Source organism: Typopeltis vanoorti, chromosome 12 (assembly GCF_054136105.1).
Source record: "Typopeltis vanoorti isolate ZY-2024b chromosome 12, IOZ_Tvanoo_1.0, whole genome shotgun sequence".
Taxonomy (NCBI): domain Eukaryota; kingdom Metazoa; phylum Arthropoda; class Arachnida; order Uropygi; family Thelyphonidae; genus Typopeltis; species Typopeltis vanoorti.
The window spans coordinates 100,429,461-100,453,565 of NC_143560.1; the positions used below are offsets into that span (position 1 = coordinate 100,429,461).

The following is a 24,105-nucleotide window of genomic DNA, read 5'->3' on the forward strand; positions in this document are numbered from 1 at the left end:
GTTTTTACTGTATTCAGGGAGCATTGGGCAGCAGTCGTAATATCCTTATTTTGATGGCGGGCACGAATCATCATGATACAAGTTATTCTCTTCCATGATTCAGGTGGGTTCCAGCTATCCATCCTTTCTGACATCTTGTATATGAATGAAGAAGGGTCCAACCTTTTAAATGAAGAGAAGTGTGTGTTAATACATGTAACTTACGGAAAAATATAATTAATTATAAATATGTCAAATTTATCCCAAACACCCTGTATATATATATATATATATAACCAAAATCTTGTAGAAATTTATACCAATGTAACCACCACCCTAAGGATATTGTTAATAATTCTTGTTAGTGTAGCAAGTGTGGAAAGAAGTTTTTCAAAGCTTAAAAACTGATTAAAAATTATTTGCAAACAGCAATGACCCAAGAAAGATTGATTGGTCTAGCAACTATATCGATAGAGGTTGACATGACTTATAATTTACATTTAGAAGAGCTTATAAACAGTTTAATTGTACTATATCCCAGTAGAGCAAACGTTTAATTAATATTATTATGTAATCGTTTTGGATTAATTTGGATTAACTAGCAACTATATCGATAGAGGTTGACATGACTTATAATTTACATTTAGAAGAGCTTATAAACAGTTTAATTGTACTATAGCAGCCCAGTAGAGCAAACATTTAATTAATATTATTATGTAATCGTTTTGGATTAATGATTCTCTTGTAATAAAAACAAAATAGCAATCTGAGATTTTCTTATATTTTTGTCTTATAATCCATCAGGGGCGATATTTAATTGTTTTCCTCAGGGCACGATCTAATCTGGCGACGGCCCTGTACTGAAATATTTCCTCCACATCAATCCTGTAAACCTCCCTAAGCAACTTATGTGCCCTTATCATATCCCCCCCCCACACACACACCTTATCCACTGATCAACCATCTTCTGTAACCCACAAATGTTCAATCTTTTCTCATATGGAGCATCCCACAGACTTGTCACTATCTTGGTCACTTCCTCTGAATCTGCTCCACCTCGTCCACATTTCCAAAAAACCCATGCGACCAGATCTGTGCACAGTAATCCTCAGTACAGTAAACTGCCTATCAACAAACATCCAAATCCCGGGCTTCATCATTTATTAGAAAAACGTATTCACAAGCATATAGTCATTTTATTCCTACAAATATTTCAACCCGAAACTAACTGGTCATCATCAGTGCATTAGCACGATGACAAGATGAAGCTACAACAAAGAACGTTTATCATATTTACAAAGCCAAGCCAAGTGCCAGATGCCACCTAGTAGGTGGTTATGATAAAACAAGATTACAATTCAGTCCCAAATTTAATATTCAGCGATTCATAATAAAATTAAATCTAATTAAATGGCATGACATTATATTAAATTAAATTTAAAAAATAATTGATAATAATTAAAATAGGGAAACACTATTGCTTTCAATTTATGAGGATGACTCTCTCTGAAATCTTGGCAATAGAGAGAGAGAGAGACAGACAGTCATTCTGATTTAATGTTGGACTGTGTAAAAGTGTTTTAGCCCTCTCTTTAAACCTAAACCTGCACCAATGTGAAAGGCTTGTTGGACTTCGACTATAGGATGAGTGGGAGACCATGGGAGAGGGCTCATCCTCATAAATGACAAATAATAGTGTCTCTGTCTCCTTTTAATTTTTTTTTTAGATTTAATATAATGATGTGTCATTATCTAATTATTTTTATTATTATAAATGGTGTCTACATGGAGTCAGAAAACTCATTGTGGGAGACCCTACATTGACACTAACCATTATTCACACAATAATGGTTAGTGTCAATGTAGTCATGCATAGATGACACACTTACAACCACCTCTGGCAATGCATTCCAGACATTCACCATCCTATATCTTCCATAGCAATATATATTTTATTATTATACAATATATATTTTGCAATATGCCCTCTAAACTTACTCCCTTACCATCAACACCTCCAAATCACTGGCTTCATCATTTATTAGAGACACATATTCACAGAACACAGTAATTTGCAGTAATACACAGTATTTCTGCAAATATTTCAACCAGAAACTAAGTGGTTATCAGTGAATAAGCATAATCACAAGGTGAAGCTCCAACAAAGAAGAATGTTAATCCTGTTTACAGATCTAAGCCATGTGCCAGGTGCTACCTACTGGGTGGTTACAATAAAACTAGATTACAATTAAGGCCCAAATATAAAATTAAGTGATTTGCAATAAATTATATTTAATTAGATAATGAAAAGACACAGCATTATATTAAATTTAAAAAATAAGTAATAATTAAAATAGGGGAACACTAGTTGACGACCACGAGTCCCAGCTTTCTATGGGACTCTGCTACTGAATATGCTACTGTCTGGTAACTCATCAACAACCACTCTTTTATCCATATCACCAGTTTCATGCTGTAATTTTTATGTCAGAATTCCATGCGATATCCTGTCAAATGCCTTTGTGAAGTCCAGCAGTATCACCGTGTAGTCATTACCTTTATCCAACTCAGCTGTCACTTTATTATAAAAAGTAAGTTACTAAAGCATGACTTACCCTTCACAAAATCATATTACTCCCCATACATTATCCCATTCCTGAATTTTGTCTTTAACCATCATCTTAACCACCACTCCTGAATTAATTTAATTTTATTTCAAATCGCTTAATTTTAAATTTGGGCTTAATTGTGATCTTATTTTATTGTAACTACCCACTAGGTGGTATCTGGCACATGGCTCAGCTCTAAATAGGATTAACATTGTTTGTTGTAGCTTCACCTTGTGATCATACTAATGCACTAATTACAACCAGTTAGTTTCTGGTCAAAATATTTGTGGTAATAAAATTACTATATTCTTATGAGTATATGTCTAATAAAGTTATCATGCCACAAGTTCCATTAAAAACGTGCCTGGTTTCATCAGTTCCTGGAATACAGTTCCATGAATGTGGTACACACCTGGTAATTTTTTCACTGCAGAATGCATAGCCTCACACTTCACTGCATACATTGGCCTTACTTCCAATCCATTTAAATCATCCTGTAAAATATTAACATCTTCCTTGCTCCACCTAATTTTGCATCATATGCAAACAACTGAATATTTCCCCTTAGATCATCAATGTACAGATTAAATAGCAGTGACTGAAGTACAGAGTCCTGTGGTATGCCACTAGTCACGGGCTCTCTGTGGGACTCTGCTCCTGAATAAACTGTGGTATCTCTCCAGCCACTCTAATCCACGTCACCAGCTTCATGTCCATACCCATTTGCTGCTGTAATTTTTATGTCAGAATTCATATGGTATGCCTTTTACAAAGTCCAGTAATCAGTATCGTCGACAGCATAGAGGCAGCCTGTCTCACAGTACGGCTGAACACTTTCTGACCTGAATTTTTTTTTTCCAAGTGAAAAAAAAACTTTTTATTTTCTCTTTAGCTCTGAAAAAAGCAAGAGTATCAAGTATTTTTCTGAAAAATACATTTCAGGATAGGCATTCTAAAACGATTCATTGAAAATGAATCGTTTCAGAATTGGAATCGTTCGCCACGTAATATGGGCTATGAAAGCCAGGTCAAAGCTGTATAACTGAGAAGAGACCTCCACATAGCCTTTAAAGGAATGCGGAGAACCAACCAGGGCTTCTGACCTAATGTCCAGTCCTCACCTTCTTGTGGTGCACTCTGTTGGGTATCTACTTGGATACTGAACGAACGAGGATGGGCTGGCAATTTGGGATTTAGCCGATCAAATTGTATTCTTATTGGTTAAACCAAAATAAAAAATGATGGTACAACATGACAAAATTTCATGCCGGCTGGGGCGTCGCCCAGTTAAACAAGGCCCCCGTTATTTTCGCCAGGAAACCAGGGCGAACAGCGAAAAGTCAGCTACTGGAAAAAATCTGAAAACACATCCCAACTCAACATCACCAGAGTTCAAGATTGGTACTATCAACATAAGAAGCCTGAATGGCAAAGAAATGGAGCTAGCTGAGGAATTGGATAAGTACCAGATCGACATAATAGGGGTGACTGAAACAAAAAAAGACAAAAACTGGTGAGATCTTTCTGAGCAATAAATACAAAATGTTATATTCAGGCAATGACAATCAAGGAAAAGAATAAGTAGCCATAGTATTCAACACAAAATACAAGGCTAATCTTCTTGAATGGCAGTCAGCCTCAAGTAGAGTAATGTGGGCAAATATGAGAATGGGGAACTGGACAATGAGACTTATTTGTGCCTATGGTCCCACAGAAGGGTCTACTAAGTTAGAAGTGGAGGAATTTTTTGATGCTTTAGAAAAAGTAACTGACACAATGAAAAAGGAAAAGTTGGTCTTTGTTGGGGATCTAAATAGCAGAGTAGGAAATGATTGTGAGACATACAAAAATATTTTGGGAAAATTTGGAGAAAAGAGCAAAGCTAATAATAATGGCAAATATCTGTTAGATTTCTGCTCAGGACATGGACTGGTTATTACTAACACCATGTTCCAACATAAAAATGTGCACAAATTTACATGGAGAGAAGAGGCAAGGAATAAGAAAAGTCTCATTGACTATGTTATTGTTGATAGTGATGTTTTCTCCCTGGTGCGGGACACCAGAGTGTACAGAGGATTTGAAATTGGAAGTGATTACTATTTAGTCTTGAGCAGGATAAAATTGAATTTCATATTGAAAAGAATAACATGTAAGAAAGTTTTAAAGTGAATAAAAGTTGAGCAGCTCTCAGATGTGAACTGTAGACTAAAATACACAAAGATTATTGAAGAAAAAATGAAAGAGTTTGAGAACAGGAATCAAACCTTGGAGATTCAGTGGCAAGCCTTTAAGAAAGCCCTGATTGATTCAGCTATGGTGAAGTTGTCTGCAAAGATGGAAAAATTAGAACTCCATGGTGGACACAGGAAGTTAGAGGCAGTGAAGGAAAAGAAGAAAGCATATCAAAAGTTCCTGGCAAATAAGTCATCTTTTGCTCTTAGAGAATACAGAGACAAATGCAAGAATGCTAAACACTGTGTAAAACTAGCTAAACAAAAGTCATGGGAGGACTTTGGCAAGAATATAGAAAATAAATATCAAGACGGTGGCAAAATATTCTGGAGGTTGTTGAAGAAGCTTAGGAATGGAGGAAAGAGTGCTGTAAAAGGAGTTAGAGATGATAAAGGTGACATGAAAACGGAAGAAAAAGATATCCTTGAAGTACGGAGTAATTACTTTGAAAAACTGCTAAATGAAACAAGCAGTGATGGCAGCACAGTGGTAAAAAACACTGACCAGGCATGCAATCAGGAATACATATCCATACTTGAAGTAGAAAAAGCTATCAAAGGCTTGAAATGTGGAAAGGCAGGAGTAGATGATATTCGACCAGAAATGCTGAAGTATGGTGGTATAAAAGTCTTATAGTGGCTGCACTGCATGGTTCAGAAAGCCTGGACAGAGGGATGAATTCCCGATGATTGGAGTAGAGCTCTCATAGTACCCATATATAAGAAGGGAAATAAAACTGAATGTGAGAATTACAGAGGTATTTCCCTACTGAGTGTTCCTGGCAAGATCTATGCAAGTATGCTTGAGAAACGATTGAAAAGAATTGTTGAAGAAAAGCTGGGTGAAGAACAAGCTGGATTCAGGCCAAATAGAGGCTGTCAGGATCAGATCTTCACTTTACGACAAATAGTCGAGAAAGCATGGGAATATAACAAAGATCTGTATTTAAGTTTTGTCGATTTGGAAAAGGCATATGACAAGGTGCCAAGAGAGAAGCTATTTTCAATACGCTACAGTTTTATGGTGTCAATGGGGCATTATATCAAGCAATACTTAGTCTTTATTTGAGGTTGTAAGTCAGCAGTTAGAATTGAAGGAAGTACAGGATAGATGGTTTAATGTTAAATCTGGTGTGAGAGAAGGATGTACATTATCTCCTCTGTTATTCATTATCTATATGAATCACATTATGAAGGAAAGTGGTATTAAACATTATCAAAATTGGAGATGTTAATTATTATTATTATTATTCAGGCCTCCATGGAGTCGAAAGACTCATCGTGGGAGGTCCTTCCTAAGAACATAAAGTCTGTCAAGACTCATCGAAGGGAAGTCCCCCCCCTAAGAAACACAAAGTCTATCATACCACTCCTTAAACTCATTGACCGTTCTCGCTCCCACCACTCCATCAGGCAATACATTCCACGGTTCAACCACCCTCCACACAAAGAAACCACTCCTTACCCTCTTGCTCACAGTTTCCTTTCCTAACTTCCAGGGATGGCCTCTTGTCATCACTCCTTCCCGCTGTTCAACCAAGCGAAAGAACTCCCCAGTGTCAACCCTGTAACTACCTCTCAACAGTTTAAGTCTCAATCATATCACCTCTCCTTCTTCTATCCACCGAACTCTGCAGTCCACATTCCCTCAGCCGATCCTCATAACTATACTTGTACAGTCCTAAACCATCTTTGTCATCTGTCTTTGTATCCTTTCCACAGTTAATTTATCCCCTTCAAATCCTGGGGACCAAATCTGAGAACAATAGTCCAAGTGTGGTCTGATCAGAGACTTATACAACAGAGTGATAACCCTCTTATCTCTGCAGGTCAGTGTCCTTCTCATAATTGCAGCAATCCTCTGTGTTACCTTCACCACCTTTGCAATATGTCCCCTAAACTTCAGGTTTAGTCAGCTTAATGTCAGCTCTTTGCTTTATGCGGATGATGTTATACTTCTAAATAAATCCGCCACAAGTCTGCAAGATTCTCTGACTAAATTGAATAGCTGTTGTAATAGATATGGTATGAAGGTCAGCAATAAAAAGGCAAAAACAATGAAAATAGGCAGAATCATTGACAGGTTCTCCATTCACAACTGTGTTGTGAATGGAGAACCTGTGGAACAAGTAAAACATTTCAGCTACTTAGGCATGATTTTTAGTGAAGATGGTAAATTCAATATAGAAATAGACAACAGAATCAGCAAAGCTGGTATGGTGGGAAATCAATTAAATAAATTCATATGGAATAAGAGAGAAATTAGTCAGAACACTAAATTAGCTGTACACAAGACGGTGTTCAAACCAGTTTTAACTTATGGATCTGAGAGCTGGGTCGGAAGTAAAACACCTGACCAAAGACTAGAGACCACAGATATCAGAGTCCTGAGAAAGACTAGAGGCGTGAACAGATGGCATCAATTGCAATATCATATTATAAAATGAGGATATTAGGGAAGAACTTGATATTGTCAGCATTCAGGAATGTGTTAGCAGAACTAATCTCAGGTGGTATGGTCACTTAAACAGAATGGGAGAGGAAAGATTAGCAAAACAAGTGTTCTCTGCCAGGTTGGCAGCAAAACGACCCAGAGGAAGACCAAGATATAGGTGGATTGGTATGGTACAAAGTGCTTTAGACGATAGAAATATAAGAGCTGATAATGTTGGAGTCTTGACAAGTAACAGACTGATTTGGAGGAAAATTGTAGATAGGAAGTTAGTAATGATGTAATTTTTTCATGTAGTACTATCATATCCTGTACACCCCTTGAGGGTACATGGCAGGAATTTGATGATGATGATGAAAGCCAAGAAAGTTAGTGATTTCAATTGGAATCACTGGGGCAGAAAGGGTTAATAAGGGCACTCGTTCAGCCATATTGTGGTAGACGTTGTCGCTACGATAACAATTCCTGTTAGCGTAGCAAGTGCGGAAAGAAGTTTTTCCAAGCTTAAACTAATTAAAAATTATTTGCGAACAGCACTGATCCAAGAAAGATTGATTGGTCTAGCAACTATATTGATAGAGACGAACATAGCTTATAATTTAAATTTAGAAGAGCTTAAAAACAGTTTTATTGTGCGATATCCCCGTAGAGCAAACATTTAATTAATATTATTGTGTAATCGTTTTGCATTAATATTTCTCTTGTAATAAAAACAAAGTAACAATTGGAGATATTCTTATATTTTTGTCTTATAATCTATCAGGGGTGATATTTGTTTTCCTTAGGACAAGATCTAATCTGGTGACGGCCCAGCTTAATATCACTGTGTGGCCATTATCTTTATCCAACTCAGCTGTATTTTATTATAAAAAGTAAGTTACTAAAGCTGACCTGGTTGACTGAGTGATTGGCATATCCACTCTCCAGCCAAAAGACTGTGGGTTCGAATCCTGCCATGGGCATGGATGTTTGTGATTATCTGTGAAAATACTAGTAGTGGACAGTAGATGGCATTGGTGTAGATGATGCAGTTCGCTATAGTTGGTGGATGAGCAGTGGAGATGGAGAGTTGTACAGTAGGTATCCTCTCTTGATGAATCTTTGGTGGACTCCTTGGAGGTGTCACATAATAATAATAATAATAAAGTATGACTTACCCTTTACAAAACTATGCTACTCCCAGTACAGTATCCCGTTCCTATCCAGCCATTGCCGAATTCTGTCTTTAACCAACTTCTCCAACATCTTGACCACCACTCCTGAAATGTTAATTGGTCGATAATTTGCAACTCCCCTCTTAGAACCTCATTTATTCAATGGAACTGTTTTCCATTCTCTTTGGGACTCTACCCAAGCTGAGACTCGGATTAAACATTCTAGTCAAAGGCACTGTTGCAAAATATCTTGCATAATTTACAGTCTTATGTGTTGTGTATATGTCAGTCACATGTGTACACATGCACAGATTGACATTGATTATAGATAATCATAGTTGAAATTAAGTATGCCATTGACCATTTTATCTGTCAATGTGGAATTAAAATGCAATGTAGATAGAATATGGATAGCAATCTCTGTTCACATCCCACAAAATATGAAACCTTCATTATCAACTGAAAATGTTTATAATCTCTGCATATCATGTTATTACTGTTATCATCAGACTTCAATAGAGAAGAAACATCATGAGAAGACCTCATGCACAAACCTTATTGAAACATGCCTTTAAACACCTTCATAGTTTCCATGTTTTATCATGCTCTCAGGCATTCCATTCACCAACAACTCTCTTCCAAAAAGCAAGCTTCTTATTACCATGCTCGCACTCTTCTTATAGCTTTCAAGGGTGACCTTTTGTTCTGTCCTGTCTCCTTTCATTCCGTCAACATTTGTTGATATTAATCTAGTGACAACTTATGCAAATGATTTTTCTTGTCTTTGTACTCAACATTCCAGGAGCCCTGTCACCAGTAGTCACTAAAATTGCACATAACTTGATTAAGGCTGTGTATAATGAAATCATAATTTCTTACTTCTATATGTCAGTGTCCTCATCATGTATTCTTAGTTCTATTAATGCAGTCTTATTTATGCAGTCTCTAAATTTTCATCATCACTCAAAATACCAAATCTTCTCCTCCTTCAGAGATCATCATCAGTGTTTGACATATCTCACAGCATATACAAGATACTATGATAGTGCTACATAGTTTACATCAGTACTAATTTAGCTTCAGTATTTTCATGATTCCTAATGAGTAAAAAGAGCAAGATAATTCCACTATAGAAAAATGGACATAGAACTGATGCAACAAATTATAGACCAGTCCTATCCTAGTGTGGTCATAAGGTATTGGAAAGGCTGGTTAATAATTGCATCCACATGCGATTCTCTGGAGAGAACAGAATGGTTTAAGAGAAGATCTTTCTTTACCAATTTGCTCATGTTCTGTAATAATGACAGCAGAGCTAGATAATGGAAATAGATCTATTTCTGGATTTTCGAGGCATTTGGCAGGATTCTATGTGTAAAGTTATTAAAACTTGGAGACGGACATGAAAAATGGATTGGAGAGTGGCTGAATGACCATGATCAGAAACTGATGTATGAAAGTGCTGAACCTAATAGGTGGATAATGACCAGTGGTGTGCCACAGGGCTCTCTGCTTGGACATTGTTATTTAATTTGTATATTAATTTTATAACCAATTATTTAACTTATGTAACCAAGAGTGGTGCAAAGGCTGATGTGTAACTTCAACATATCAGTATTTGTGGAGTAATTGTAAAGATTTTAGAGGTTGGTAAGAACTCGCATACAGAAATGGGTTAACAAACAAAATATACTTTGCAGGGAACAGCATGGTTTACTAAAGGGAAGTCATGTCTGAACAATTTGCTTATATTTTATGATAATGCTATGGCTGACTTGGATAAAAGGGAATACTGTATTTACTCAAATATAACTTGTCCTCGCATATATCTCGCATCTCTGATTTTACTTTACGAGAAAAAAAAATTAAAAAGTTTCGCATATAGTTTGCACGTGGAAAAAGTTTAAAACTTGAAGAAATAGATAGTGAATGTTGTTATGGCAGTTTCAGATATTTTGGAATTTGGTTGAAGAGAATCAGCATTTCAACTCAACAATTGTCGGTTTGCTTTTTTAGTTGAGTCATGCGATCTTTTGTTAATACCACACCAATCATATGCATACAGATGGACGGAACCAGTATAGGAAATGTGGGAGTGAGATCACTGATTTCTACTCGATCTTTTTCACGAGAGTGGATTAAGATTAAGAAACCATCATTAGAACTGTTGCGCAACTGGAGTTTGAGAGCTTGGGACATGGGTTTATGGTTTTACAAAAAATAATTTAATTATAGGAGCAATTTTTCTAAAATAATTCAAATATATCGCGTGATGAAGGGGGAGCCGCTGATCACGTAAATAATGTTGATAATCAAAATTTAAGTGCATTCTTTTTATAAATAATGTGAGCAATTATAAATTATAATGAATACTGAGGATTTAATTATAAACGTCAATTTAGTTTTTTTTCCTGAAAAACTTTAGTTTCCGAAAATCCTCACATATATCTTGCATCACGATTTCTTAACTTTAATTTTAGGGAAAAAAGTGTGAGTTATATTTGAGTAAATATGGTAGATACACTAGGATATCAAAGGCTGTTACATAAACTAGAGAATATGAGAGATTGGAATATAAACTATTATTTGGATACATGAGTGACTGATAGAAAGGTATCAGAAAATGGTATATGGGGAATGTGAATCTTCCAGATTTAAGGTGATCAGGGGTGTGTCCTAGGGATCACTTCTTGGATCATTTTTGTTTAATGTATATATTAATGATATTGGAAAGGGGCTGGCAGGAAATCTTTAGTTGTTTGCAGATGATATGAAGGTAGATAGACAGGACAAATCAGAGACAGTACTGATACACGATACTTACAGAGTAATTTGAATAGGCTGGAAGTAATTGAATTGAGAGCAAATGATAATTGCTCTCATTTCAATGTTAGTAAGTGTAAAGTTATGCACTTTGACATAATACGATATCCAACAGCATATAGTGGCAAGATTATGCTTGGAGTAACTGACGAGGCTAGAAATCTTGGTGTTATGATGGATAGAAAGTTGAAGTTCAAAAGGTCATCATCAATTTCCTGTTGTGTACTCTCAAGGAGCATTCAACTATTCTGCTACAATTAGAATACAAAAACATCAAGATTATATAAGATTTTTGGAATCTGCAGGTTCCAAACCTATCTCTGTTTTGTGAAGTGATTTCTGTTAATTCTTTGTAACTTTTTAAATTATACATATGTACCAACTTCTCTGAACTCTAATAGCAGTTTCTCATACTTGTACAGCTGCGGCAGAGACACGTATTATACACATGCTGTATGACTTGTTCTTGTAATCATAATTTAAATGTTGTTACCAATTCTGCCTTCTCCCTTAATGAAGCTCATGTCATATTGAATGAAATATATAGTGAATGAAATACAAGTGGTTAGCTTATCCGCTGTCCAGCCAAAAGGCTGTGGGTTTGAATCCCACCGTGGGCATTGATGTTTGTAATTGTTTGTGAAAATACTAGTGGTGGTAGTTGGTGTTGGTGTAGATGATGAAGGTAGTTGTGGTTAGTGGAGTGCCGGAGACGGAAAGTTGTAGAGTAGATGCCCTCTCTTGATGAGTCTTTGGACTCCCTGGAGGTGTTATGTAATAATATAAGTTCCTTTTTGATATCTTCATTTTTAAAATGATTTTATGTTCCTGCCTATTTTCATACCTTTGGTATTTTTATTGCTGATTTTCATGCCAAATTTTTTACAGCTGTTATGCAATTTAGTCAGCGAATTCAGGAGACTTGCACTGGATGTGTTCAGGAACGTGACATCATCTGAATAAAGTAAAGTGCGAAGTTAGATATCTCCAATTCTAATATCAGATTTAATGCTACTTTCTTTCATAATGCAATCTGAAAAGATGATGAATAAGGGTGGAGATAATGTGTCCTTGTCTTACCCTCTGATTTTACATCAAACCATCTTCCTGTATTGGCTTTAATTCTAACCGCTGAATTACAACTTAAATATAGACTATGTATTGTTCTGTATAATACCCCATTTACCATATATAATAGCAGTGACAGACAGTGTTTTGAAAAGCTTTTCTCTGTGCACTGTCATATGCCTTTTTCCCGATCTACAAAACTAAAATACATCTTTGTCATATTCCCATGATTTTTCAGCTATTTGCCATAAAGTGAAAATCTGATCTTGACAACTTCTATTTGGCCTGAACACAGCTTGTTAGTTTCTCATCCACAATTTTTCTCAACTTCTTTTCAAGTATGCTTGCTTAAATCTTACCTGATATTCCTCTGTAATTCTCACATTCAGCTTTATTCCCTTTTATATAAATGGGAACTGTGAAAGCCCTACTCCATTCATCTGGAATTTGACCCTCTAACCTGGTTGTGTAAATTATGCAGTATAGCTGCTGCAAAACTTTATACCTCCATATTGAATATCATCTACTCTAGCTGTCTGTACATATCAATACTTGATTTTATACCACTCTTCTGTCACTGTTTGTTTTGTTTAACAGTCTTTCAAAGTAATTACTTCAGACATCGTGGGTAACCTTGTCTTCAGAATTGAAAACTGTAAACTACCATCTGGTTGATTTAAGTTCCTCTAATTAGCAAAAGCAAGCCAATAATGGTCTGCTGATCTAATGTTGGGAGTTGCCTCATAAGGTATAAGTACTGCAGAATAATATCATGTAGTAATTTAATATTTTTAAGTGTAGTGATGTTTTTTAATCATCACTTATGTCTGGTTGATTTTATATATGGCAGATTTTTTTTCTATAATTTTTCCATAGTCTTATAAATTTTATACGAAAGCTAGCATGCATCATTTCTGTATTATATGGCAATAAAATAAAGACCTGGTGCCTGCTTTTGTAGCTAGATGTCATATTTTTAATAAATCCACTGTCAGTGAATTTTGTACAATTGACTTTGTATGATAAATTATGTACACTTATAGTTTAGCAACTCTTTGGAACTATGTGTAACATCATGAGCTTCAAGAAATTCAGACTAATTTAAGTAATACTTTCCTCCTTATTTTATACTGACTTAGATATTTTTATGTTGCATCACCTCTTAAATGCAAATTAAATACTTATTTTTTTTATTGTAATATCGTTTTGATATATATTATATTTCTGTTATACTTTTTCAGGAGCTACTGAAAATGTCACATCGCAAGACAAAAGGACGAGGCACGACCAGAAAACGTGCCCAACGTGCGACATCAAATGTATTTGCTATGTTTGATCAAGCTCAAATTCAGGAATTTAAGGAAGCTTTTAACATGATTGATCAGAACAGAGATGGATTTATCGATAAAGAAGATTTACATGATATGCTTGCATCTCTTGGTGAGAACTGAACATCATAAAAATCTTTTCAATAATATTTATTACTGTAAATACATCATTTCTTATGTCTTAATTTTTTCCATTTAGTGGACTTTATTGGAGGAGTAATAAAGTAGTATATTGAAAACATTGATGTTCCAAACAGATATCAAATGGAAATTCAAATAAAAAAAAAAATGAGAATTAGGAAGATATGAAAATGCTCACAGATAATGTCATCTGGCTGAGTGTAACTGGTTCACATTCAGCTAGATGATAGTTACCGATGTAGAGAAGAGAAATTAATTTTATTTCTCAGGATACATGGCTTTATTATATTTTTAGTGGATGAACTTGTCACCTGGTGTGAGCCCACTAGTATCTCAGTAATATCTCACTAATCTAATATTGTGCTGAATTCTGTTTCTCTCTTACATACTACGATAGTGACTGTCTTACATATAGTTTGGGTTCAATACCCAAACTATATGTAAGGTTTGGAAGTGTAGTTTGACCCCTCCCTCTTTCCCTATATTAGGCCGTCACAATTTAAAATTTTACTTTACTATTATATGAGGATAGTGGGACAAAAACTAACTGATATTTACAGGTTATTTTTTATTTTATTTTTTTTTTAAATTCAGCTGACTGAAAAGACAATTTCATTTTCAAGGTACATCATGCAGAAATCTGATATGAGCTGCATTTGGTTCAGCTTTGGTGCCTGTACTGCACATTGCCAAGTGTCCAATCTTGGGAATACCAAATGACAGTGACATGTCCAAGCATATTTCAACTGCATTCATTATAGCATGCAGAAGTCACTCGGCCAGTTAAGCCTTTAATGTGTGTGTGTGTGTGTGTGTGTGTACACACACATACCAAGTATGTTTGAGTTACACTCTTTACAGCCCTGTAGCTTAAAAGCTATCTGACAGGAAGTCTAATTTTTGAATATTGCTGAATCATTTATTATTATTGTATTGGTATCTCCATGGAGTCCGCACGGTTAGCCTAGTGGCTATACGCTTTGCAACCATATGCCTGGGGAAGGAGTGCCCTAGGTTCGATTCCCGTCGACAACGTGAGGAGCTTAAGGATCTTCCTCAGCCATAGCCAAGTTAGCTGGTCTTGGTGTGGACAGCGGGATTTTTTCCACCAGTTTATCTGGGGTTTTTCATCCCACAAGCAGGCAAACCAGCCCCGTGAACACATAGGATAGGTCATAGGATATAGTACAGCAAGGAAAGCAATGGGAAATTACCTTGCCCATAATCATTTCCCTAGTATGGTACCATATAGCTACCCCCACCAGCCGTATGACTGAGGGAATAGAATAGATCTCCATGGAGTCAGAACTCATTGTGGGAGACCCATGCTAACCATTATACATACGATACCTATCATATCTCTCTCTCTCTCTCTCTCTCTCTCTTTAAATTCATTCACTGCCAGAGCACTTGCAACTAATTGTGGCAATCCATTCCACTCAATCAAAAAATCTAGGCTGTACACCCTTACTGACCCTGCTTGTTTCACAACTTTCAGGAGTGACCACAGGTTCTCTCTCTCTGTTTGTCATATATTGAAAATGTGATACAAAGGAAATCTTATACAATCTCTTTAATAGCTTATAAAATTTCTATCATGTCACCTCTTTTAGCTATCAACTAAACTTTGCAACCTACATATCTTCAACCAATTCTCATAGGGAACATTCCTGTGAATTTTGGAATCTTGACAGATCACATATTAATTTGGAGGAAAATTGTTGATAGGAAGTTAGTAATGATATAACTTCATGTAAAAAAAAAAAAAAATCAGCTAACGCCTTTTTATTCCCGTATACGGGAGTAGGCAAGGCCATTTAGCCCTATCTAACTTTTGGAGACTGAGTGGGCAGTTCAATCTCCACTGGTACCCAATCAGAGACAGATGGCCCAAGGCTATCACTAATTAAGCGGTATGCAGTGAAGAGAGATGGCTCAAATGTGCCGCCATCTCGTGGTCCCTAACACAATATATTTAATGTCTGAAATAATGTGGGTTCTACGGTCGATTTTCTTGAGTTTACAGGACGAAAAACCCGAGTTTCCGGGAGGAAAAACCTGCTTGCCCATGCCAGAGATCGACTAACTCGGGAACCGGTCGAAAAAAGGCTTAGAAAAATTTCCTCTAGTCGCTGACTAGACTCGAAACCAAGTCTTCCTTCGTGCGGCCAAGCGCGGTGGTGTGCAAACGCCACATCCACTGAGCTACACAGGCTCCCTTTTTTTTTAAAAAAAAATCAGCTAACGCCTTTTTATTCCCGTATATGGGAGTAGACGAGGCCATTTAGCCCTGTCTTACTTTTGGAGACTGAGTGGGCAGTTCAATCTCCACTTATATAACTTCATGTAGTACTATCATAATGTCTTGTACACTTCTTGAGGGTCCATGTCAGGAATTTGATGAATTTAGCTATAATGTCAAAAGTAGATAGATTACCTACAGCACTGAAGAGATTTAAAACATTTTTATTTAATACCTTGCTGAATGACAGACTAACAATCCTAGCAGTAATATCTGCCAAAAGTTGTTAATTTTCGTATCCACTGAAATTAACACACATAATTGAGTCACACATACACTATGCAGATAGTGTATTTTTTCTCACATAATTAAGAGTTACAAATATACTATGCAGATGGGATTAACTGTCCTATTGGAGCATTAGGTTAATGGCATTTCCCAGGGCGTGAGCCACATACAAAGGATGATATGGGACGCAATGAAAATTGAGATAATTTCCATCTAATGACTTTCACAAATATCCATGTTGCTGTGGTATTGAATCCAGCCTGTTGGTTAGAGTGGAAACTTTCAACCATCATTTCTTCACTTTGTGTTAAACATTTTACAACAATAGCAGCAGCTGCCCAGTATCCCTTTTCAGTGCAGTTGCCAACACAAACAGCTTCTTTTCCTCTTTCATTCTATTTCTGGAACAGTTTTCCTCATGAAGTATTCCCAAACAACTACAACCTTTAAATCAAGAAAAATGTCAGAAAACTTCTTTCTCAATTCTTATCTCTACCCCACACTACACTGATGTGCTTATTTTTTTCTTCTTTTGTGCGTATCAGTGTTTAATTTCAAACCTGTAATGGTCTTTCTACTAGCAGTATGGCACAGTTACCGGAAAAAATTTTACCACAAGAGTGTGCAGGCAGTTATCAAATTTGAAAGCACCTAGAAAATACGTAGTTCTTTATCACAGTAAAGACACACACTTTTCTCTAGTGATTCATCTGGAGTGTTGTACAAAATAAGCAGCAGACATTCACAATATCCTCTTCCAAAAACTAGACAACAGATTTTTATATTTGAAAACATTTTAATAAACTTACTTTTTCAAACTCAGTTTCTCTTTTCCAGATGTGCTATAAAACCATTCATATTAATTACAAACATTTTCACAAATTACCTTTACTATCTCTTAACACTAAACTACCAACTTCTGAACATTCTCTGCCCTCTTTATGAAATGCACAAATAAAGCCACTAGTTCTTTTATGAACAGTCCATCTGTCTATTCATTGGATATCATCAAATGTTATATGGTTGCTGTTGTGATGTGCCTCATCAGGCAATCCTGTTGTATGCTTTTCTTGAGGCTTCAACTCTGAAGATTAATCATTTCCAGATACACCATCCATATCCTTCCTCTTTTTCCAGGAACTGTACCTTCTATTATGTTTTGAGAAGTCCTCCCTCCATCGGTATCCCTAAGGAGGTTTAAAGTTCTACCGATCCTTTCTAGCACCTATCCATTTGTCAATCTTTCAGTATATGATATCTCAACAGCCTTCTATAAAACTATCTCAAAAAGCAGCTATCTTTTCGTATATAAGATTTCTTTAAGTTCCAAGTCTCGCATCCATAAGTCGCTGTTGGAAAAACAGCTACATCCAGAATCCTCAACTTTGTTCCTGTGGAGATAGATCCATCTTTTCAAATTTTAGACAAGTCTCTGATTGTTGTTTTAGCCATTCATAATCTTCTTCTGAACAGCAAGTCTTCACATTAATAATGGGTCCCTAGTACTTGAACTTGCTGACTTCCTCAGTTCTTTCTCTGTTGAGGTACACTTATTTCTCAGAAGCTTCCCTGTCTGTTTCCTTTGAGAACCACAATCTTTATCTTGATTGAGTTCTTAAGTCCTTTGTTCTTACTGATGCATTATCAAGGATTCATCCTAATTCTTCCTTGTCATTACAAAGAACTGTATCATCATCATACCTCAAATTTCTGATCAATCTTTATTTTCCTTACTTTCATTAACCCATTATTTTCATTACTTCTCATAGTTTCACATGCTGAACACAGGCAAAAGCTTTGGAGTAGTCTATGAAACACATTTCCATAGGGAGTCTAAATTCTTTATACTTTTTGATGATCTGTCTTTGGTACCCTTATCTTTCCTAAAACCTGCTTGTTCCTCACGCATCTCTGCCTCAACTTCAATCCTATTTAGAATGATCTTTAATAAAATTTTGCTTGCATGAGAGATTAAACTAATAGTTCTGTAGTTCTTGCAATCCTTCATATCTCCCTTCTTGTATGAAAACTAACTTCCAGTCTCTAGGCCAGGGTTTCTCAAACTGTGTTCTGCGGAACACTAGTGTTCCGCAGAAGGTGAATAGGTGTTCCGCGAAAAGTTCTGAAATTTGTCATTTTAGTTTTCTAAGCATTTTTCATGAATAAATATTTTATAGTAAAAATATTCCGAGGAGGATAATATTCGTGAATATGTCAAAGCTCAGACCCAGACCACCTCATAACATCTGTGTATCGTTAATTTTCACACATTGAAAGCCTTTCAACATTTGGGAGAGGGAATGCTGCTGATTATGACGGGTCATGAAAATTGCCTGCAAGCCCATTACAACAATTGGTGTCATATCTTCTGTTCTCAAAACTGAAGGAAATGACATCTGTGTTGCAACTGTCAGTGACCAAACAGCATATTTTTAAACATGGAAGTATTCATGAATTATTGTTAATTTTCACACATTGAAATCTTTCAACAATCGGGAAAGAGAATACCACCGTTTATGACCGATCATAAAAATTGCCTGCAAGCCGATTACAACAATGGGCGGCATGTTCTCAAAACTGAACGAAATAACATCTGCGCTGCAAATATCAGTGACCAATCAGCAAATTTTTCCACTGAAATTGAAGATCAAGGTAGTCTGTATCTGGTTCTCAAATCTATTACTACTAAATAATTTCTTCGTAAGTTCGTATTGCAGTGTATAAGTGCTTGTTCTGAAACCGGAGTGCCGTGATTTTTTTAAAAGTAATAGGAATACAGAATTAAAATCTGATATGAATAAGAGACAAGGCACTTTGTTTAATTTTGGTATTGAGAAATCTCTTATTGAAGGTGTCTGTGACATAACAGATAGTGAGTCATCAACCTGAAGCCTACAAAGATCTCCAGGATGTACAAAAGGAGGGGAAAACTACCAGCACACAGGAGAAAAAGTCTGCATTCACTCGTAAGTACTTATAATAATATTATAAATATATTTCGTGATCAGAATGGGAAATGTAAATGAAAATCAGCACAAATTAATTTAGTGATGTTTGCCTGAATAAACTACGACATGCTACAGCATTTCATTAGTCCAGTGATAACTAATTTAAATGTAATTTATATTTGTCAACATGCCACACCGTATACATAAGTGTACTAATACTCTTTATGATTAGGCCATAATTCATTATTAATACTTATGTTAATGTATGAACTTTAAAAAAATTTGGAAAGGTATTTACGAGTAAATTTGTTGGGACCGGGCCCTCGGAAAAAAAAAATCAGCCAACGCCTTTTTATTCCCGTATATAGGGAGTAGGCGAGGCGACTTTTAAAAAAAAAAAAGAATTCTTCTTACTCTTTTAACTAATTTTATAATTAATATCTGATTTATTTCAAACTGTTTAATTTTTGTTACTGAACATTTTATCAAATCATTCTTATTACAATTGCTTTTACATTATTTGATACGATTTAGTACTTTTCTTACAAGTATTGTTTACAATTCATATTTACTTTTGTGTGTTGCAGTCTTTTTTTACTATTTTGCATTATTCATTTACTTTTATATTATTCGACATTTCTTATTTATAATCTTATTGTTTTTCATACTAAAGTTACCTTTACAACACAATTCTATTTGTTTTTATTATAGCTCTGACAAATATTGGAATTTGAATATTATTGAAAAAATACCCATGGATTCTTGTTTAAAGACAGAAACTTTAACACAAGGAGGAGCAAGTACTTCTGCTGACACATCTACTCATATGATTGGAGAAAATATGGAATTGCAAACTGTGGTTTCTTCAAAAGCTAATATTAAAGAACAAGAGTCGTCTAAGAACAGACCAAAACGGAAGTACCATGAAAGTTTAAGTTAAGGGATATTACATCCCAAATCGTTTCTTAGCCGAATAAGAAACTCAAAGAGTTTCATGCCGAATATAGTAGAAACTATATAAAGTTCGGCGATTCCAGGCGTAAGCAAATACCTGGATACTGCAGCAACTGACCCTTAAGGTAGTGCAAGCTGAGGCAACTCATGCCAAAGGTGGAGCAAGTTCCGATCACTATTCTTGATATTTACCCATAATGTGAACTTAGCTCCTAGGAGCTGTATTACTGTTCAACATTACAAGAAAAGGTCACTTACAACTTACAACCCTTCATGAGTATTGCCGAGAGGTGTCCTAATAAATTATTAAATATATGAAAGGGTTGTAAGTTCTGTTCACTACAAACTTGATATTAACTAGGTCTACCTACTCACTGATGAGACCTCAATAAAGGTTGAAACCGGTCTGGGTAGTGACCTCTCGTAATGTTGAACAGTAATACAGCTCCTAAGTAAGTTCACATTATGGGTAAATATCAAGAATAGTGATCGGAGCTTGCTCCACCTTTGACATGAGTTGCCTCAGCTTGCACTACCTTAAGGGTCAGTTGCTGCAGTATCCAGGTATTTGCTTACGCTTGGAATAGCCGAACTTTATATAGTTTCTACTATATTCGGCATGAAACTCTTTGAGTTTCTTATTTGGCTAAGAAACGATTTGGGATGTAATATCCCTTAACTTAAACAAGTCATATGTCGCCGAATTGCCTTTGGCTCTTCATATATCTAATAACCATGAAAGTTGTTTAAATTATGGATTTACATGTATTGGCAATACACATGCTCCTGATGTTTTATGTAATAGAATACTAGTAAACAGTTCTTTGGCTCCAGCTAAATTTCGTAGGCACTGAAACGAAACACACTGATTACAAAGGAAAATATATACATTTTTTAAGAGACGATGTGACTTGCTAGAAAAATCTAAACTTCAAATGGCTATAATTGCTACAACTGAAAATGCAACAAAGGTGTCTTTTCGCATGAGTTACCGCATTGCACTTAATGGTGAAGCTCATACAATTGGTGAGACGCTCATTAAGCCTTGTGTAAAAGACATTGTATCATGCATGTTAAACGAGCAGGTTGCTAAAAAATAGATGCAGTACAATTATCAAATGATACTGTTTCACGCCGCATCAAAGATCTTTTGGCTGACATAGAAAAAGAGCTAATTCATCGACTTAGACTGCAGTGAATATTCATTGCAAATGGATGAATCTACAGATGTCGCAGGACTCGCTGTATTACTAGTGTTTGTTCGTTACATATTTGATAAAAGTATTGAAGAAGATTTACTCATGTTCGAATATCATCAAGAAAAAACTACCGGATAAGATATATTCAACTGTATTAATAATTATATTGCAAAACAGGAAATCGGTTGGGAGAAGTGTTGATATTTGTACAGATGGTGCTCAAGCAATGGTAGGAAAGAGGAAGGGAGTTGTAACATGTATCCTGCAAGTAGCTATAAGAGCCACCAAAAGGCATCGTGTTTTGCATAGACAAGCACTAGTAACAAAAAGAATTCGTACATATTTAAAAACTATTTTGGATGAAGCCGAAAAAATGATCGACTATGTAAAATCTCGACCACTTCAATCCAGATTATTTAAAATTTTATGCGATGAAATGGGTAGTGCACATAACGCACTTTTATTACATATCGAAATGAGATGGCTATCCAGAGGAAAAGCATTATTGAGGCTTTTTGAACTTCGTGGTGCGTTAATGGTCTTCTTGATGTCATATAATTTAGGACAAAATTTTATTGAATTATTAAGAAATTCTTCATGGTTGATGAGTCTTGCGTATTTGGCAGATATTTTTACAAAATGCAATGAAATTAACTTATCATTACAAGGAAAGAATATTACAATTTTTAATACAATAGATAAAATTGCATCTTTTGATAGGAAGTTGCAATTCTGGATTTCTACAGTTGAACAGAATAATTTTGATTGTTTTCCCACCTTGCATGAATTTTTGACTGAAATAAATTCTAAAATGAAGAAGTATCTTACGTAATTTTAGAACACTTGCATGACTTGCAATCAATCTTTTTGCAATATTTTCCAAAATCCAGTGAGGACAATTCCTGGGTTCTGAATCCATTTACAGTGACAGCTAAGCCAGCAGGCTTCAGCACAAGTGACTATGAAAATCTAATTGATTTAATTAGTGACTCTAATTTAAAACAAAAATACAAGGAGCTTAGATTTACTCATTTATTTTATTTATATTTACCTAACCTACAAAACCAGCACACAGGAGAAAAAGTCTGTATTCACTAAATTTTTGGTGATCAGAATAGGGTATGTCAATGAAAAGCACAAATTAATTTAATGTTGGTTTAATTGATGTGTAATTAATTAATAATTAATTGTCAATCATTAATAATTGTCAATTATTAAATAACAATAAGCTAAATTACCAATTAATTATTAATTAATACATTACAAACTAATCAAGGTGTTCCATGAACATTTCAGGATTTGTGAAGTGTTCCGTCGTAGAAAAAGTTTGAGAAACCCTGCTCTAGGCCATGATCCTGTCTCTCAGTATCCTTGTGATCAATCTATGAAACACTCTTATCCCTCCATCTCCTGTGGCCTTAACTCTGATATCATAATAACCATTCTCCCCCCCCCCCCCCCTTTCCCAGTGTATGTTTTTTCAATTGGAAATTTATTCAGTTAACAATTGGGATGCTTTACTTAACTTGAATAAACAGGTAACATTTTCTTAAGGTTATTTCTCCTTAATGGTTAAGGAGGAAGAAGGAATCAATTAACAAGTTTTTTGAAAAGCTGTGAGTGCCAAATGGAATGAAGGAAGAAGATGAGAAGTTGGTTTGATATGTTTGGAGTTGACTAGGAGCTGCTCGTGATTTTACATGATTACAGGAAAGTGGAAGAATGGGTAATGGCTATTTCAGTGGACAATGCTCATAAAAGCATGTATAAAGGCATAATGCAGAATACAGTTCTGTGAGATGAGAGTCACTGAACACCGAACAGGTGGATTACCCTGTTCAGTGTACAATCAAAAATTTGGGGTATACCAACACAAATGTGAGGATAATATTCTATGGCTAGTTGGATTTGGGATTTATAAAGTGTTAGAAGTTGAGTAGGATAAAAGTAGCATTTTGAATGAAAAAGTTTTTTTGGAGAGGCTGAGGAGACTGAATATATGTTTATGCCAGGATAAGCTAAATGTGAAAGTCAGCTCAGGAAAGACAAACTGATCTTGACTGGAAATTATCACCAGTAAGAGAGTTCTTCATCCCATTTGAATGGTAAGGAGATCAGTACTTAAAAGATTGGTCATGAAAGATCTTGAAGTTGAATCATTTGATTACTGTAAGGTTTCTTTAATGAAGATGGAAAGTACTGTCATCAGCAAAAAAAAAAAACTATGAATAGGATTTGAAGTTAGAAGAAGATTTTTATTGTATAGGAGGAAGAGCATAGGTAATAGAGAACCCTGACATTTTCCAGCATTGTTAAAGAAATCTGATCAGAGGAAACTATTCACCACTACAGGTGGTACTTTTTGAAGGCCTCAAGGCCAGTCATGATCGAATACCTTAAATATCAAGACTGTTCATGGGGGTTTCTCAATCTTTTCATGATTTGTATCCAGAGGTAGGTAAGGTTAATGAGGAGACCTGCTCTAAAATAAGAATGGCGGAATCCATATTGGGATTCATCAATTAAACTGACTAGTCTCCAGGTAATGAAGCTGGTTGTTGATGCTAGACCTTCTCCATCACTTTCAAGATTGAAGTTAGGGTAACAGAGCAATAGTTTGATGGCGACTTTTAGCTCCTCTTTTAGGGACAGGCTGATGAAGATTGGCTTCCATGCTACTGGGTAG

The 24,105-nt window shown here is 35.6% G+C and overlaps 1 protein-coding gene across 3 annotated transcripts in view; it reads left to right on the top strand.

The window, feature by feature from the left end:
- Positions 1–24,105, top strand: part of LOC150101065 (myosin regulatory light chain sqh) — a 127,538-nt gene that overhangs the window by 66,403 nt on the left and 37,030 nt on the right. For all 3 annotated transcript variants that reach the window (XM_090401395.1, XM_090401396.1, XM_090401397.1), the window contains one exon: positions 13,561–13,759. In XM_090401395.1, coding sequence (XP_090257521.1) covers positions 13,561–13,759 — 199 coding nt within the window. The remainder of the gene's footprint in view (positions 1–13,560; positions 13,760–24,105) is intronic.